General features: G+C 32.7%; 3 protein-coding genes across 3 annotated transcripts in view; 2 read left to right on the forward strand and 1 right to left on the reverse strand.

The window, feature by feature from the left end:
• The first annotated feature begins 6,038 nt into the window (after window positions 1-6,038).
• On the forward strand, window positions 6,039-11,279 carry LOC124446872 (ras-related protein Rap-2b-like). Its single transcript, XM_046997752.1, has 4 exons — window positions 6,039-7,053; window positions 8,579-8,635; window positions 8,869-8,942; window positions 10,653-11,279. The coding sequence occupies exons 1-4, from the start codon at window positions 6,576-6,578 to the stop codon at window positions 11,010-11,012; spliced, it is 969 nt and encodes a 322-aa protein (XP_046853708.1). The 5' UTR covers window positions 6,039-6,575; the 3' UTR covers window positions 11,013-11,279.
• Window positions 11,280-11,491: 212 nt separating this feature from the next.
• Window positions 11,492-14,774, forward strand: LOC124446879 (coiled-coil domain-containing protein 63-like). Its single transcript, XM_046997761.1, is given in 6 exon segments — window positions 11,492-11,651; window positions 11,654-11,716; window positions 11,719-11,956; window positions 12,273-12,522; window positions 13,085-13,270; window positions 13,910-14,774. Coding segments are annotated over 6 exon segments (1,617 nt in total). The 3' UTR covers window positions 14,630-14,774.
• A 1,027-nt stretch (window positions 14,775-15,801) lies between these two features.
• Window positions 15,802-19,823, reverse strand: part of LOC124446101 (dynein beta chain, flagellar outer arm-like) — a 35,160-nt gene continuing 31,138 nt past the window's right edge. The window contains exons 78-85 of the mRNA XM_046996907.1: window positions 19,064-19,315; window positions 18,572-18,834; window positions 18,095-18,380; window positions 17,520-17,721; window positions 17,169-17,359; window positions 16,665-16,795; window positions 16,272-16,377; window positions 15,802-16,076 (exon numbers count right to left, since the gene is read on the reverse strand). Coding sequence (XP_046852863.1) covers window positions 15,936-16,076; window positions 16,272-16,377; window positions 16,665-16,795; window positions 17,169-17,359; window positions 17,520-17,721; window positions 18,095-18,380; window positions 18,572-18,834; window positions 19,064-19,315 — 1,572 coding nt within the window. The 3' untranslated portion in view covers window positions 15,802-15,935. The remainder of the gene's footprint in view (window positions 16,077-16,271; window positions 16,378-16,664; window positions 16,796-17,168; window positions 17,360-17,519; window positions 17,722-18,094; window positions 18,381-18,571; window positions 18,835-19,063; window positions 19,316-19,823) is intronic.

The raw sequence follows: 19,823 nt of genomic DNA on the forward strand, positions 1-19,823 counted from the left end.
TCACCAATCACATGCACTGAAGTGGAAATATTATCCCCATCAGCCGTGACTATTTTTGGATCTATATATATATATAATGGGATCTATTTTATCCTCATAGATCCCATTAGATACTTTGGACATATCATCCCCATTAGTGGCAGATATTGTTGGCATATTGTCCTCACAGATCCCATGTGGTACTTTGAACTTATCATCCTCATGAGTTGTGGATATTTCTAGTACATTACACTCACCAATACCATGCGATACTTTTGACTTATCATCTCCATAATTTGTGGATATTGTTGGTATATTATTCTCACAGATCCCATGCGATGCTTTGGACTTATTATCCACATGAGTTGTGGATATTTTTGGTATATTACCCTCAATACTATGTGAAACTTTAGATAAATCACATGCATGAGTTGTGGATATTGTTGACATAGTATCCTCACCAATGCAATGCAAAGTTCTCACCTCCTGTGTCTTAGTATCATCATATACATTTTGAGACAAAGGGCTATGTGCTCTACAGTTACCAGCGTTGCTCGAATTATCGGTCAAATGCCTTTGTAAACTTCTTTCACTGTTTTTTACATTGAAATTCAAACCATATCGTTTTTGAAACTTTTGTAACCAGCCATTACTCGCAACAAATTTTTCGTTTTTCTTCTCGTTTCTATTCATTTCATGATACAAAGTGCGAGCCTTATTCATCATATCTTTACGGGTAACCTTAACATTACTGACAAGTTGTTTATCATACCATGAGAGTAATTCTTTTTCCATATCTTCATGAGCAACTTTTCTTCCTCCTCCTTTCAGTCTTTGCTTGTTTCTTTCTTTTTCACAAGTATGAATAATTAAATCTTTATTCCGTCGCCATTCCCGGATTCTTTTTTCATCGACATTAAACTTCTTCCCAGCTCCTCTATTAGTTGAAATTTCAGCAAAAGCTATCGCGTCTCTCTTAAAGGACATTGAAAAGCTTCTATTTTTTCGCCTAAGGTCCTTAGTTTCGATCGCAACTATTTTAGGACGTTCTCCCATAGATTGCTTTGATTCCGAAGTTGTTTGAATCATCAACATCTGTGTAGAATCGCCTAACATTTCATTTTGTGAATTTTGTATTGCGTCCATTTTCTTTCTCAACTTCAAAAGCAATGCCTGAATAGCCTGCAAGGCTGAAACCGCCTGCAACATTGAAGTCATTGATTTCTATTTGATTTCTATGATTAACGGACTCAACAACGAGTTTTCAATGGAAAGATATGCTTTAGCATTTTACGAATTATACGCACAAGAAAAGAATAATGTTATACGATAATTAGAAAATCTGCATCTGGATTAACCATGCACTTTTGTTTCAGCAATTGATTTGCATTGGTCCATCCTACACTTCCAATCTAACTTCTGTAATTCTATTGTTAGTTTATCATCGATTTACCAGCAGTTCTCTTCTCTTGGTTTATCCTTTACTTTCAATTCATCTTCTTTTCTCAGTTCATTCTCAATTTTCAGCCATTGATTTCCATTAGTTCATCTTTCACTCCCACTCCATCTTCTCTAAGTCCTTCCCCAGCTTCCCAAAACCTTCTTCACATAGTTCATCTTTGACTTCCAATCCATCTACTTTCCTTATTTCATCTTTAGTATCGCCAGCCATTAACTTCTCTCGGTTTATTCTCCATTTCAAAGCCATCTTCTCTTTGTTCATTCTTAATTTTCCAATCATTATCTTTTCTTGATTCATTATCCAATCTTCGACCATATTTTTTGCTAATGCAGGTAGCCAGCATTATCAATTTGTATTGCGTCAGTTTTCTTCCTAAACTGCGAATTAGTGATGGACGATTATCGATTACTTGGTATCGATGCAACCGGAGCGTCTCTATCGTACAGTTTTATTCAGTGCTTTGCACGTTGGGTGTTACTAAACCTGGAAGTAGTGCTTGCATTTGCTGCATATAGTCATTGCTGTAGTTGACTTGGAGAATAACACGACTGGAAAACAAGGAAAACTTCGTGTAATTATTTTGTTAAATACGAGAAAACTTCTGTCGATTACCTAACATTGATTATATAACAACCAATATAAAAAACCATAAATAATGTTGTTCAAAGCTGTTTTTCATACTTAAGACTTTTATGACAACAAGTTGTTATTAACAACCAATATAAATAATGTTGTTCAAAGCTGTTTTTCATACTTAAGACTTTTATGAAAACAAGTTGTTATTAACAACCAATATAAAAAATCATAAATAATGTTGTTCAAAGCTGTTTTTCATACTTAAGACTTTATGACAAAACCATAAATAATGTTGTTCAAAGCTGTTTTTCATACTTAAGACCAAGTTGCATAAGTATGTTGTTTGTTTTCATACTTAAGACAACAAGTTGTTATTAACAACCAATATAAAAATCATAAATAATGTTGTTCAAAGCTGTTTTTCATACTTTTTATGAAAACAAGTTGTTATATAACAACCAATATAAAACCATAAATAATGTTTGTTAAGACACAAGTTGTTATATAACAACCAATATAAAAACCATAAATAATGTTGTTCAAAGCTTTTTCATACTTAAGACTTTTATAGTTGAAAACATAAATAATGTTGTTTGTCATACTTACTTTTAACAACAAGTTGTTATTAACAACCAATATAAAAACCATAAATAATGTTGTTCAAAGCTGTTTTTCATACTTAAGACTTTTATGAAAACAAGTTGTTATATAACAACCAATATAAAAAACCATAAATAATGTTGTTCAAAGCTGTTTTTCATACTTAAGACTTTTATGAAAACAAGTTGTTATTAACAACCAATATAAAAAACCATAAATAATGTTGTTCAAAGCTGTTTTTCATACTTAAGATTTTTATGAAGGCATTTGTCATACACCCGGATTTGTTACTTGTGACTCTACCCCGAATTGAATTTGAGATATGACCCGTTGGCATGTTGCCTGCTCAAGAAGAAGCTAACAAGCACATCGACCTTGAGACAAGAAACGACCATGAAACACGAGTCCTTTGCCAATAGTGAGAATAGCAATCGATGCAGACCATTTTTCAGAATCAATAGGAAGCCCAAATTAATTTGTTGATTTAAAGACGTTGATGCTGCGATGTGGATCATCGCATCTAATTCTTGGTTTGCAAGCTAGGATGATTTTAACAAAGGATTTTCCTTATTTACAATGCAAATTCCATTCAACATGTCGAGCATTCCATTATTCTCTTACTCCCAGGGTGATGATTGCAACCCACCAATTCTTGGATTGCAACCAACTTCCACAGAATCATCAACCGCATGACGGCTGGTGTCACAATAGCATTATGAGCATTGATCAAATACATTTTAGTAAATTAACTTTGAAAAGAAATACACCCCTTTCAATTAGCGTTCTAGTTTCGCCTCTGCATAAGGTGTAGAAGATAAAGAAACGGCAAATTTATTTATAAGACAATTGTATCAAACTCTCCCAAGACTCCAAGATATTATGAAACAAATTTATACACGATCAAAAATATTTAAATTTTTAAGAAATATGAGGCAAAGGTAACAAAAACTTTGTGGACCACATATATTTCATTATTCAATGATTAATTGTCAGTTAGAGTGAAGGGTGAAACATGTACGATTGCTATAACAGTAGCGAACCCTTCGTTTGCTATGATGTCAAAATTTATGTTTTTTCTCATTTTCTTAAAGTAGATAGGTGTGCATAGTAACAATGAAAATCATATTTTATTTGTGGTTATTATACCCCCTACAGGTAGTACCCCAACGGCGTTGTTAAAAAACTATTTTGAATTTAAAATGAGCTTTTAGAATCTATTTTGACCAACCCCAAATCCGCCACCGGGGGTCAACACTCGGGACTTTAAGTCCCAACAGGCTTTGCAGACCTCTCTTTCTGACACTCTAACTCAATGACTTAAAAGACTTTCCTATCATAATTAAGAAACCTGTTTGGACGAATAAATATGATCCTATAACTCATAAAATTGAATGCTTTAACTATTTACGTGTTAGCAAACATCTAACTTGAATGGAATGCAACTTAAAAACTTTTATGGTCTTCTTACACTTATTGGGACTTTCAAGTTCCAGAAGAGAAAGCGTTGTTGAAGCATTTGTTTTTATGATTTTAAACAAAAATTGCTTATAAGTGTTCACAACTAGACGCATATCATTGAAAAATTCCCATCCTGTAAAACATATCATAAGATGGTAAAAATTATCAAAAAACTTTTAGCTAGGTTTACACAGCGAAGATTTATAAAACGTAATTTTGAATTTATAGCTCATTAAAATTCTTGTATAACTAAATATGGTGATGGTAGTTAATTTTATTCACAATATTTGTACTGAAATGTCCCTACAGACAATTAAATAACTTACACAATTTTATCACAAAAACTTGTGCTGGGACTATAGGTAAGCGAAGCCAACCATTTTTTATTTCTAAAATGCAAATATTTCTGTGTTTATTCACTTGAATAACAATCCATGGCATTAATTTTTTAAAGAATGAACAGCGAGTTTGCCGAAAACTTTGCATTGTTGTAATAATTAAGGGCTGTTTACATGATCCCGGTTGACCGGGATTAAGTGAGGCGTGAAAAGATTTTGAGGGATTGATAGGAGGCAAAACTTCAAGGTTAAAAATTAGAACTGTTTCTTAAATTCATTCCTGTTGTAATTCTCAAATTAGGCCAAATTGGTTGTTTTAATTTTAAATGTTGTGCGTAGTTATTTAATTAGATTATTGTCAAATTGCTCAAGAAGATTTATCTAATGATAAGTATTGAGTTTCCATTCGCCAAAATCATTTAACGCCTGGCTGAATCCCGGCTACCCGGGCTCATGTAAACAGCCCCTAAAAGTATGGGGTGGTATTGCCATGCATTACCAATCGATGGACTGTTTTTTGCTGCTAGAAGAATCTTATTTTTCAAAATTGGTAATTTGCCTGGAGCTGAGCTCACTCAGCACATTTCTAATTTTTTGATTTACTCTGCAGGTAGGTAGGCAGGTAGGTACTAAGCGTTCGACTTCCGGAAATACGTCAACACATTTCTATATTTACGTAAGCAGTCTGCACTGTAAAATTAACTTATCATTTTAGGAACAAAAGACAGAATGACTAAAATAAAAAGTATACTCAATATTCTTGACATAAAAGTATTTTATTCTAATAAAACTAGTGGAAATGGAGAACTTATATTGTAGAAATTGTCACACTTGTAAAAGCTTGTAGAAACTCAACAGCTGTTCTGACGAATCATCACATGTCTGTCATGATTTATTTCAAATAAGATCTCCCCAGTAAAAGAGAGAGACAAATACAAAAGAATGGTCAAATACAGTAGAAAAGCAAAAGCAATGCAATGCCAGGTGACGAAATGGGGAACCAAGAACCATCAAACAGTATCACACAGTAGAATAGATATTGTGATACACTTCAATGTACACGTTATATTGTAATTACATAATAAATGAAATTAGGTATTTACGATAAAGGTTTTGCAACGGTACAACGAAAAAAGTCTTTTCCAAGAGAATTTATATCATCTAACACATGTAAGGGATCAAATAACTTCTCAAGAGCAAGATATCTTAGATACATTGATACAAGTTGATTAAGTATTTTTATTCTACACGTGAGGCTATTCATAGCTTATCCGCTTATTGAAATTTCTGGCTATTTTAGGCTTTATTGTCCTAGAAATTTCTCTCGATGTGAAATATTTGAGTATGAAAGTAAAAACAACTGAAATTTATACTAATTTTTTTCACAGAACGGCGTTTTAATTTTCTTATTGACTAACAACTAGAAGCCTACAACCAACAAAATTGTACAATGTAAGAAATCACTCGTTCAAAAATCAAGTTGTTCTCCTTTTAAAAATTGAAAATTATTATATGAAATAGTAAAGACAAATTAAGAAGTCAGCAGTCATTGTTTATTATCTGGTTTATGGTGTACCAAAGGGCATCATTTTACCTCCAGGGAAAAATCTGACATTCTGACGTCTCAAATCGCATTAGAACAGCCATATGGTATATGATGGAGGAAGAGAAGTGTCATAGCCATGGTAAGAACATGTGGAAGCAACTAGACATGATATAGACAGTTTCTTTCATTCTCTGTCAACGTTATCTTCTTGGCAGCAAGCGGCGAGAGAAAAGATACATAAAAACAAACAAAATCAGTCGTCATACAAAATATGAATATCATTTGGTAGATAAAGTGGCTTCTAATATAACATAACACGGCGTCTTTCGTCTGGTAGAATTATCAACTTTAATCGTCATATCATCGTACTGTACCTGAATGCGGTTGTAGAGAAAGCGAAAGACAGTATACATAGTGAAATTTGTACACACGCAGTTTAAATTGTGAGATATTATAACTATTTCAATTGAGTCAAAAAAGGCACTAGCTATTTGAATTGCATCATTACACATGAGAGTTAGAATTGTGTTGTGGTAAATTTATTGACTGTAACAAGGTTCAAAAAAGGAATAAGTACTATGGTGCGAATGTATTACTTCTACGCACATTAGACAAGATGCACAGACGACGTGGGTCAGCTCCAGCTGTTATTTTACACCAACAACTTTCAAAATATAACAACTGGGATAAGAACGGTTTCATCTCCGAAGATGGCAAGAAAGAAAAATTAAAGGGAAAAAAATTAAGTTCAAAAAGTGATTTTTCACGAAGCACCAGTCCAATGTTTCCTCCAATGGAAAAACTTAGCGAAGAAGATAAAAGTAAAGAACAAACTTTGAGTGATTCTTCTATCAACAATTTAATTTGTGCAAATGGTTTTATGAACAATCATTATAGCCTTTCAAGAAGACCGTCGAGTCCAACAACAAACGAACGCAGGAACGATAAATGTTCAGGCAAACGATTAACAATAAGAGGGCAGCATTATTGTTCAACCGAGATAGCCAGTGTTACTCGAAATAATATGAAAAAAACTGGGTCAATAAAAGATTATCATATAGTCTTATTGGGCCAAGGTGGAGTAGGGAAATCTGGTAGGTCTTCACTATTTGCATGTATTACTGTTACCGCGTCAACTAAGCTTTATTTGAAGAATGAGCTTTTCTATTGGGGTGTTTTGCGCTACGGCTAACACCAAACACAAGTCATCAATAAAAAATGACACGAGTCTATGTTCAACCGTTACACGTTAAATTCAATTTATTTTGCAAGGTTTTAGCACTTCTGATTGTAGAATGTCTTTTCTTTTACTTGGAAAAGAATAATTGCCTTTCTTTCGTTTATGAATTTGCGCAGCACGAATTGTGCCAGTACATTGTGGAATTTCCCGATAAGTATCAGTAGCTACAAAACATTTTGTTCTATTCTGGTTTGATGATCTGCCTCATGTTAATCATATACTGTTTTAGAAAAACGCACTGTTTCATTTGTGATCGAGAGCTCGAACTCATTTTAAATAATCGCAACTAATCGTGTTCTTCTCGACAGTTATTATTAAGATTCACACCAGGCCATTACCTCCCGCTGAATCTGAACTGTGGCGTGTTTTCCCATCAACATACACTTTAGATAAAAAACCATGTTTTCTTTGGGATTTGCCGACATTTTAGAGATATTTTTGTGCTCTTTGTATTAACAAATGAGCCCTATTATCGCATTTTTAAGCGTATGCCACCTATTTTATCAATATATGCCGGCTTACAGTAGGAAAATCCAAATACAGAAACAATAATGCTGAATGAAAATTCATAAAAAATTATCACGTTATCAGAAATTGCGTTTTTTTCAAACTAGTCGTCGTTATTAGATGTATCGTAGTATTTTGCGCAAATTGAGTAGTGTACAGACTTTCTTTCCAGTGGATTTATTATTTAAATGCTCGACTTATAATAATGGCATTCTTGTTATTACTGTCTTTTAAAGTATAATGTTTATCATTACATGCACTGCATGATGTAGATCACTAAATTTCCTGTGTCTAAATCAGTTATTGGATTTCCTTCCTGTAGTTCGTCAGTCTTTGTTCATTTATTATCTACGGTTTTATTTAATAAAATTACTTCCGATTCTTTAAATAATATAATGAAGAAATAGTAATTGAACATTCAATTGTCTTACTCATCAGGTAAAAAACGATTCTATGATCTTTTATAACTATCAAATCAAAATAAGCCAAGCTAATAAGTTATGACAGCGATTTAAGTTGATCACTAATGCTTATAATATACATACCATTCATTTTTAGTTTATCTCAACTTATGTCACTTGATATCCTAAAGCAAAATGACTTATGGTTAATTAGATCATTGAATAATTGTTTGTATGAGAATTAATCAACAAACTGATCGTATCAACTTTTTTAAAACGATTCTTTTTGAGAAAATGCAAAATGTTTGCTTCACTGCATGAAAATTGAAAACCATCTTGCTTTATATTTGCGTGTTCAAGGGTTCGTCAGTTTAGTCCGCAAATAAAATATCAACCGTCAAAGTTTATAAAATAACACACGTTATTTCCTAGAGCAGTTGACTTACATCTTTTCTTCAATTATTTTTTCAGCTCTGCTAGTACGTTTTTCCACTGGAAGATTCATTTATGAATATCATCCTACGTTGGGTAAGAACTTTCTATTTGTTGTAACGTGTAGCTATAGTACAGCTACACTATTGACAGGACATAAATTGCAAAGCAACTCAAAACATGTAGCTAAAAAGTTAGCACCAATGTTTTCTGACAGTTCGCTGTAGGACTGATTTTGTGATGTGATCTTCTTTTGACTCACTGCCGGAACATGACAATGTACTAATTACAAAAACAAATGATTGAATTAAGATGTTTTTCTCATTTAGAAATGAACTATGAAATGCTTGCAGAGATCGACGATGAGATAGGAGATCTTCATATTTTAGACACGGCTAATACGGTACAGTTCAAATCTCATATCGATACAGAATACACTATTTATACCTCTTTCACGATCCCTTCCTTGATCAAGGGATCGAAGTAAAGCTGTTTGGACAGCTTAGCGTAGTCTATCTCTCAAATATTTGGATTCAAAATTTTCTATATAACAATCATACTGACCGAGTTGTTGAGGCCACAACTGATACGGCTTAATTTGATATGTTAGCTACAATGCAAAACCGATGTCTAGTTTTAATCATTTTTCAAAGTTTATTTATTTACATTACTTTCAAAACAGCAGATATGTAGACAAATAATGTTTGTCTGTCATAAGTTCTTATTTTGCTGATAGCAATTTTTTTTTATTAAAGTGAATGTCAGCAAGTGCGGTTTACTGCAAAAGAAAGTAAGAGTAGCTATGTTTCCCTTTTTTGTTTTTCTTACATGAACAAATTTTGCAGCAAAGATTTGATCACTTTTGAATAAGTTGACATCATGGAAATATTGTGTCCATGTAATCAGAAACATTTAGATCTTGGTTTTTTGTTTTTTCCTTGACTACAATGTGAAGGACAACACTCACATGCACGCAAATTCAAACTGGAAATATTCATGGCGCTTTTGTATGAACAAACTTCAGAAGCGTAATTAATAATGATCATCGTTAAAAAAGGCAATTTGTCAATTTCTTGCGGAGGCGTCAATATGATTAATTAATTTACACTTTAACGACGTTCATTGTGGGAGGTCACCAGACTAAAATCGAAGTATGCACGATTTTTGAACACTGATATTTATCTAACGTATGAGGAAAAAATTCATACTTGTGTAATACCATGTTCTATTGATTTGTGAATGACTTAAACCTTTTCTAGTCATTTTGATTTAAAGTGCTCACACATTCTTAAAATAAATTAGCCAGTCATAAATCAATGAAGATAATTTTTTAAGTGGGATCGACTACGCTATTTTAAGAATGGAGTAGAGAATAGAGAGACAACTCAACGGCTGAGCGACATAAATTAATTGAAAACAAAGGCCTTCAATTTTCCCGGGTAAAACAAAATAAGACTTGAATGGTATTATTTATTCATGATATTTGTTCAAAATAAAGAAGTTGGTGTAATGGGCCTAATGTCAACGCAGACAAACAACGCGTGCATACTTATAAATAGACTGCACATGATATATGTCAGCGACAGTGTGTTCTAAAAACGTGATATTTGGTTGAAATTTGCAAATAATGAATAAAGAATACTTTTAGTTCTTATATAATTATATTGATCATACATAACTAATACATGATCTTGAAAATAAAATACATTATGTCGCAATACATGTCAAGTCAAAAATAGCCATGGTTAAATATAGCTAATGAAGATAAAAATATCAATGTGTCTTTTCATTTGGGTGGGTCGCATAGATACGAAATTACTAAACAGATTACTATCTGGGCCACAGTGAAAGCTCGTCTTGAGTATTTAGTAATAAAAAAGTTTGTTTTTACAGTGATGTGATACCAAATGACACATCCATCAACTGACCAAATGCAAAACACGCTTTTAATATAATTGAAAACATAGTTATACTTTGTAATTTGTACTCTTCATCATACACTGACGTCAGCTACGTGTGCTGACATTTGACTATTTTTTCGTAAGACTTTGTAGTGATATAGCATACTGCATTTCATCCTCATTGGTTTTAGCTATGTTTTCCATTTCTTTAGACTGAGCCAGTATATTTAAATGAAGGCCAAGGATTTATTGTTATTTATTCCATCAATGATCGTCTAAGTTTTGAAACTGCGAAGCAGTTGGTCAAGCTCATACGTGAAGTGAAGAAAGCTAAAGGTTCTTCGATTGTCTTAGTTGGCAACAAAGTAGATCTTAAATACGATCGAGTTGTACCAAGAAAAGAAGGTCGCAACTTTGCAGTTGAATACGAATGCACGTTTTATGAAACATCAGCTATGAACAATATCAATGTCCCAGTAATATTTCATGATCTTGTCAAACAGATGAGAGTTATTTCGAAAAAGAACGGTAATGGAAGAATGAACACATTGAAAAACTTTTTTGCAAGATGATAATGATTTCATAGATGCAATTTATAGGAGATTGACGGTTTAACTTAAATTGTTCTAAACAAAATTCTTCATGTTGACTAGACGAATATTTATGAGCTAAATAGCTATAATGTACAAACAATATGAGAGAGAAATTATGTCATGTAAATAACAGGTTTTATATATCTTCAATACTTGATTATCTATAATACTCATTGTTTTTAGTTTTATTTCAGTATATACTTTTTTCATATTATTCCACTGGATCAATTACACACTGAAAATCTAGTTATTTAATTTGCTATATACGTAAAATCACTTATGTGGCATTTCTAAAATTAGAAATTCATGCGCACGCCTTTTTTGCACGGAAACACGTATTTATTTAATTAATTACGTCATTAATAAACTATACATGTCGTAAAGACTAATTAACATCACGAATTGTGAGGTTACTGCAAGCATATTCAGTATTGGCTAAATAAGTCTTCCTTCAAATAATGTCGAGGTCAGATAGTCGAAATGACATTGTTGAGGCTCAGCTTGAGTATGAACATGAGCTGGAAGCCCTCAAACGTCAATATCGTAAGATGAAAAACGTAAAGAAAAGTCTCAAGGTAGAGACAAACAATATCCTTCGACGGCAAGAGAGAGAAATAGAAAAATGAATATGGAGCATGAAGAAATGAAGGGTCTTTTAAATTTTTCACAGAGCAGATATAATAAAAATTCGATAAAGAAAACGTTAAAAAGCTAAATCAGTTATTGGAAAAAAACATTTTCGTTAAAGAAACTTCTGTTGAAGGAAATCAGATTTTGGGCAAATTGGATAAGCGAATCATTGCAACTGAAGAGGAAGTTATGAAAAAACAAATTTCCAATAAGAAGATGCCATTTTTAGATCCGTTCGCCATACAGAGGCGTATTCGCATCATGGAAAACAGAGTGTACGCAGCAAATGTAAAGTTAGTCGATTTATTATGATTTCTTTCAAGAATGTTTGTCGCATAATATCTTCACAGCAAAATTTTCAAATACTTCTATCAAAAAAGAAGTTTTTCATTTTGAAGACTTTCCTCAAACTTTGAAAAAACTACTACGTTTCATTTAATGTATAAAATACTTGTATAACTGGCTAAAACACTTTAGTTGAAGCACATTGAATAAACACGACAATTTTTTTAGAAATCGACATATTTCAATATCTCGTGATGCCTTTGCTATAAGTAATACAATTATCTTATATACTGGATGTTGAAGATGTCTTAATACTTCTGACAGGTTCAATAAGATACTAACGAAGAACGGCAATTTGAAATCAACCATCGACAAAATCTCCGTTCAAAAAATGAGATTTCGCGACTTATACAGAAAAATGAACAGGGAATTTCAAAATGGTAAAAAAGAGATGGACAATGCAGTGGAGTCCAGTTTAAGTTTTTTTAACGCTCGTGATGAAGCTCAACATCGAATGACTTTCTTGAGAGAAAAAGCAGAACGTGATCTGTCCATTTATAATATCGAGCTGAAGGTTTGCATTAATTATCCTACGACAGTTAAATATATATTTTGTATATATTTTGTAACACATGCTATCCAACACTAGTTAACATTATCCAACACTGATCAACATTCACTGATCAACATTATCCAATACTCATCAATATTATGTAACACTGATCAACACTATCCAACCCTGATCAATATTATCTAACAATGATCAACATTATCCAACAGTGATCAACATCATCTAGCACCATTGTCCAACACTGATGAACATTATCCAACACTGATCAACATTATCCAACAGTGATCAACATCATCTAGCACCATTGTCTAGCACTGATCAACATTATTCAATACTCATCAATATTATCTAACATTGATCAACATTATCCAACCCTGACCAAAGTATCTAACAATGATCAACATTATCCAACGCCGATTGTTACTATCCAACGCTGACCAATAGTATCAAATACTGCATGAAATTGCTCCTTGCTCACATAAACATAGCATCTCCAAAGAAAGGGTGATCTTTTTATTGTTTAAGCACCAAATAATCAAAACTTTAAATTATTTGCATTTGATAGGATGTGATGAGAATCATTGACCACGATCAAAAATTACGTAACTTCATGAACACAAAAACCGAAGATCGTTCCACAATATTAGATGACGCACTTTATAAAAGACACAATAAACGTATGACAAATCTTCTTCGTAATCTTAAAGTGGAGGCGAGTAAATATGAAGAGATATTCAGCAAGATTCGGGAGGTGAGTGACTGAGTGTTGTGTTACTTTTTTTCTTCAACATTTTGAAACTTGAAATTTAACAAAACTGTACACTGTAAAAAATTTTGCTATTAAAATTATAGTTTTATCAAAAAGAAATCGTAAAATGACACAGAACTAAACTTAAAACAGTTTAGTTACATCTCTTTATATTCTCAAGATATTAAAAAGTTTTGTGATGTCCAATTCATACAGAAAGTTTTGTCAATTGCATACTAAGAATTCGAATTATTAAGAATAATTGTTTATGCGTCATGTCAACCGCACAGAGTTTCTATTTTCCTAAAGCTCTGCGTAGGTATTTCATCCAAAGGTTGGAAGGAAACTAAGGGATTTTATGATTTTGCAACAATTCATTACGCAATGTGACGTCACTTTCTCTAAAAAATCACACGTCACAAAACGTCAGTATCTTGAGAATACAAAGAGATATGACTGAACTGTTTTAGAAAGTCCACTGTCATTTTACGAGTTCTTTTTCACGAAACTATGATTTTAACATCAAAATTTTACTTGCCCTCAAACTAATATTTTTACGTCTAATATTATACAGAGTTTCAATAGTATTATAACAGACTGTTTAGTTGATGGAATTGATGATAAAGTAAATTATTTATGTAGGTTACAGGTATAAATGATATTGACAAGTTGGTATCAGGTTTCATTAAAATTGAAGATGAAAACTTTGCTCAATTCAATTATGTGAACGAGTTGTACACAGAAAACGAAGCTTTGCAAGAAGAGATAAGAGAGAAAAAATCCGATATGGCCGAGATGAATAAGGCAAGCACTCAAGCTGACAAACGAAGAAAGGAAATTTTCAGTCTACTTGAAGAGAGATTTACGGAAGTTGCTTCAAAGCGTCAAAAAATTCAAGAGCGCTACAAACGCGAGAAAAAAATTCTAGATCAACTGAAACCAAAGATCGATGTTCTCTTCAAATCTATTAAATGCAATCGTTCAGCAATCACTGATCTCTTAGGAAATACTGCTGGACTGACTGATAGTAACGTAATGTCTTTCTTGGGTATCGTTGAGCAGCGTACGAACGAGTTACTTCAAGGGCATTCTATTCAGAAATTAAAGTATGGCTTGGATGATGCAAACAAAAATCTTATGATATTGGACTCAATGTTGCCAACTGCCGGAGAAAGATGCCCGCCTTTGTGTATAAGGCCACCTTCCATAGCTGATGATGATGACCTCAGTAGTCCAATAAACGAAACATTATTTAATGAACCTGCACCTTTCAAAGATTCTAAAGCTTTGATAGACAAAGGTGATCTGCATATTCGTAAAGGAACAAAAGATAACGAAAAGCATGTTCAAGCTAAAATCTAATGTCAAATACAAGGTCGCTCACGCAACATAAAGTTATAAGTAATTTGTAAGTTATTCAAGAGCAAAAAAGGTTTGATGCACAAATACAGACGTTTCAATAATGTCAACAAATAAATGTTATTTGGTTTTACAATATATGGTTTTACAAAGTTTGTAATCTTATTTTCAATGTCAAGTCCCACTGCCGTTATTTAAGTAAATCCTAGAATGGTACCTTTTTTGTAATGATTCACAGGATGTTGACAGAAAAGAATGTGAAACGTATGAGCTGAGAATGGATTTTGATTGAAAGAAAAATTTTTCAAGCAAGGATCGATTACAATGTTGAACTATGTTGGAAAGTGCGTACGAACATGATATGCAACATAAAAAGACGTACAGATTTATTTTTCTCTAAATCTTCGTTTGGCCTTCAGCTCAGTTGAAAACTTTAATAAATCTATCCAAAACTTAGCTACACTCGACGACAACTGCAAAGTATTTATCGAAACGTCAGGATGCGACGCTTTATCGCCTTCCATTCCCAAGGTATCGAGAGGCATGGACCGAAAACGTGATTTTTGGTTTTAAAAGCTTTCTTTCGTTTACAAGAGTTCTTCGCATAAAATAAACTAAATATCCAAGGATAGTACAATGATAGTTTAAAATTTTGTTGCATATCATCATTATACCACTTATATTGTGCATTGAAACGGATTCAAGATAAACCAAAACGAGGCAAACAGCGCGATAACGAATTTAAAACAAAACATTATACGCTGTCTGAAGTGTAATGATTAATGCTGCTTATTTCTATACCATTTTAAATGATAAATTTAATATTGATAACTTGTGAATTGAAATAGCTCATAGTTAGCTTCTATTTCCAATACGAACATTCACAAATTTCAACATACAGTATAAAAAACGCATGCTCTTGAGAAAGGGATCGCTAAACAAACGTCTTGTAGCGAGGCTTTATGCTTCAAAATTAGACGAAAGATTTCTAAATTCCATATGCTTCTAGATAATCCAAGTGACTTGTATCGCTCAAATTGATAAAAGCTAAAACATGCATTTAGGAACACCACCCGTAAGGTTTACACTATTTGTCATCCCAAAGTTTCCATAAAACTTTAAAGTAAAAAACGATATGAATACAAAACAATTTCCAAACATTAATGCAATAAAAATAAACGTTATAACTTTTGTAATGACTTTACGAAAGAAGTGTCACAACTATAAAAATATAAATAAAAACAATAAAATTGATGCATAAACAAATTTTATATAAACTTACAAAATGTACAAATGGATAAGACGATATTCATTTCGTCACGAATCTTTGTAATTTCCAAGAATTGAAGATTTCACCAGTATCAATAATAAGAGCAACTCCTCGGTAAAGCAAGTCTTCAGGCGATCCATGACATTTTAGAGGGAGTTTGAAAGGACTAAATCGACGAGACTGAAAGATAAAAAAAGACAACTTGGAAAAATTTGTTCTCGAAATTTTGTGAATATTTCCGTTTCAAGTGCGAGCTTGATCACTCAATCCCAATACTAAAACCTAAACCTAACCCTAAAACTTAAACCTAAACCTTGCCTTAATCAAAACACATTCATAATTCAAAGCAAATGGTCATGACACTGAAGAACTTACCCTATTCCGATAAACTGGACAGTTATAAATATTTCCGATCTCAGCCTCTCTGTTACGAATATGAATTGCTTTCACGTGTATATCAAACATTTTGAATAACGGTGTACTAAGAAGGTAATTGAAATTAACATATATATCAACAACTTTCAGACAAATAACTTGAATAAGCATCCACCACATGCATAATTTTTGAGCTCTCCAATCTGAGGATGAATGAGTCTCCGGGTCATGCTTTGCAGCGAATATGTTTACAAACCGGAAGTGAAGAGTTAACGAAATATTTACAAAACGTTTTAAAGGATAAAAATTTAACTTTTGCTTCCACTTTCCCGTTTCATTACAGCTTTACTCCAAACATAAGAAAGACTCTAATTACAATAACTGACATAATACCTCCATGGTACGATCCCTTCATTTATTTTCCATTGTGCACCTTCAAGATAGAGACCCGTTAAAACAATAGATTCGTCTTCATTTTCATCACCGCTAGCAGGATCCTTTCCAACATCACAAACTAAAGTTATCTTAATTGAACAAAATTATAAGACAAACACTACGTAAGAGTTTACACTAATGAAATAATTTCAAAAAATTCCTGAGCTAACAAAAAAAGACAGAAGTTCCCAAAAGCTAATAATTGTCTCAGTCACTGAATAATAAGTTTCATTTCTTAGTAAAATCGTCGTTCGTTCTTAAACCGAAAATATCAATTATTTCTCGTATTATGCGTATACATGTGTGTGTATATATGTATAATACAGTACTTCTCGTGTTGTATCTGTATGTACAACGAGAATGAGTACAAAGACGTCACTGTAATTCAACAGAAGTTTTCAAATACATTTAAACAACCAAAATTGAAACATATGTAATAATGAGAAAAGAATGTATACTTACATCATCAATTGAACATCCGTAACTTACAGCTTTTTCATGTTTCAAAGAGTAAATAAATGCTTTAGGATTTACAAGCCCAGCAAGCCACAATTTATCAAAAGCTTCATATTTAAATGCAAATTCCTCTCCCTCGTTCGGTGAAATAAGAGAAGCAAGCCATGTTTCTCGTTGCTTATGACATAATCGAAACTCTATAAATCAACCATAAACATTTAACAAATGATTTATTCGGAATCATTAGATAATGTCTGCCAGTAATGGTACGTTTATTTTACGAAGATATAGTAAGCTTTCTTTACATGTATATAATGCTGGATTTTATAAAAATTATAATATTGTAAAATTTTGTACCCTCTAGCCAAGAATCCAGTGGACGTACAGTAGGTTGCCAACTTTTATGTAACCATTTCCATGGTACTAAGCCACGTTGAAGTGGGTAGACGATTTCTTTCAGTGAATAAGACAGAGCATGTACTCCTTGTAAAATACACTCCTCCAAAGTATGCAACGATTGACGAATGTCACAAAGAATCGCATTAAACCATTCACATTCCTCAAATAAATATTGTATAAAACCTTGGAATAAGATGAACTTGTAAAAAGCATAGGTAATAAAGGATGTTTAAAGTTTATCTCAATACAAAAGAAAAAAATTACAAAGTCATCAGAAATATTTATAAAATTGGAAATAAACTTTCGTAAAGTATGATTGCAAAGGAAATTTTTGCCTTCCCACTGCCCAAGTTCTGACTCCAACTCAAACAAAATGAGTTATCTATTTCATATTGTACAAATCAAATGCAGAAAAATGAAAGTCCTTCTACAAAAGCCATTCAAAAAATTCAGTTTCACGTTCCAAGTTGACTAAAATTGTATAAAACTCTCCTGACAACCTGCATTTAAATGTACATCACACAGCAACTTACCTGCAACATGGCATGAGTCAATGTTTTAGGAAGAGTCTTGTCGAGACTTGAAGCAACAGATATTGTGTCTGAGATCGTAGATAAAGCACGTAATCCAGACATAACTGATGCTTTCAGGCAAATATCCAAATCCTTCTTCCATGATTCAAAGTTAAGTAGAGTTGGTAAGTTTTCCAAACACATTTCAAGATTACGATGAAAAGCTGTTCTGTTTATATCTTCATGCTTGTGCAGGTTATAAAAACTAGACTTTAATAAGCCAAGATCTTTCAAAACTACTTCAGCACTGGAAAGTAAAAAAAATGTTTACTTTATTTTTTTAAAAGATTCACATTTAAAAATCCAAATGGAAAATTTGAGCATTATTTTTTTAGTATTGATGACGAACACAATAAATAAAATTGCTCTTTGCTGCATACCAGAAGAAATTTTTAATTAATTTACACATAAAGTGACATGGAACCGAGATCAAAATACCTATATTCATCTCTTTCCCTTTTCACACAAGCCTCAGGCCAAACGGCATTCATAGAAAGGTCAACTTTAATATGATCAATCTGTAATTTTTCCTTCAACCACTGACCATATTCAGAAGGTTCGACATTCATTGGTGGTAATGGAAAAGTCATTCCTTTTATACTAAACGACGACTCAGAAGTTTCTGCTGAAAATATCTGCTGCAGCAATAACTTCATGTAGTCACTGTCTTGTGGCTCACACATTTTACCGCCATAAATTATCTACAAAAAGAAATCCATCACTAGCATATTCATCAGATTATGGCATTTCTTCAATTTTTGAGTTAAAGATTTAGTGAAAAGTTGAATAACTTAATTGATTTTCATATTTTTACACTCACGGGAAAAATGAAAAAGGCAAATGTTTTCTGCGATTTTTCCCATGATGAAGTAAAGTAAATCAACAATGACATTAAAAATTTCTATTGTAACTAACATCCATCAAACTTACATGAGCAACAGAACAGCAGTGCCTTGTTATAATGGCGGGGCTTTCAATATTCTCATCATCACATAGCTGTATACAGAGTTGAATGGCTTGCTCTAAATCATAGAGACCAAACTCATACTCCTTTACCATCGCTCGAGTGCCGAACTTTTGTCTCATACATAAGATGCCATGAAATATACACAAACGAAAAACTGCCGTTCGAAAAAAAAGAGACAAACGCTTTAACCCATCCCATGTTGCCATGGATATATTCTAAATATAAAAATGAATATATATGAGCACATGTCTTTGATTTGTACATCAAAGAAACCAAATGAAGATATGTTTATGGTGAGAAGATTATGTCTAAGACGTCACAGTAAGATATGGTTACGGTGAGTAGTTTATATCAATGACGTTATATGAAGATATGGTTATGGTGAGTAGTTTATATCAACGACGTTATGTGAAGATATGGTTATGGTGAGTAGTTTATATCAACGACGTTATATGAAGATATGGTTATGGTGAGTAGTTTATATCAACGACGTTATGTGAAGATATGGTTATGGTGAGTAGTTTATATCAACGACGTCATATGAAGATATGGTTATGGTGAGTAGTTTATATCAACGACGTCATATGAAGATATGGTTATGGTGAATAGTTTATATCAACGACGTCATATGAAGATATGGTTATGGTGAGAAGATTATGTCTAAGACGTCACAGTAAGATATGGTTACGGTGAGTAGTTTATATCAACGACGCTATATGAAGA

Source organism: Xenia sp. Carnegie-2017, unplaced genomic scaffold (genome assembly GCF_021976095.1).
Source record: "Xenia sp. Carnegie-2017 unplaced genomic scaffold, XeniaSp_v1 HiC_scaffold_22, whole genome shotgun sequence".
Taxonomy (NCBI): domain Eukaryota; kingdom Metazoa; phylum Cnidaria; class Anthozoa; order Malacalcyonacea; family Xeniidae; genus Xenia; species Xenia sp. Carnegie-2017.

Bases quoted from the DNA above. Each gene is read 5' to 3' on its own strand.
- LOC124446872 (XM_046997752.1), top strand. From the start codon at position 6,576: ATGCACAGACGACGTGGGTCAGCTCCAGCTGTTATTTTACACCAACAA. The intron at 7,054-8,578 runs GTAGGTCTTCAC...TTATTTTTTCAG, and splicing joins AGGTGGAGTAGGGAAATCTG to CTCTGCTAGTACGTTTTTCC. The intron at 8,636-8,868 runs GTAAGAACTTTC...TTTCTCATTTAG, and splicing joins TGAATATCATCCTACGTTGG to AAATGAACTATGAAATGCTT.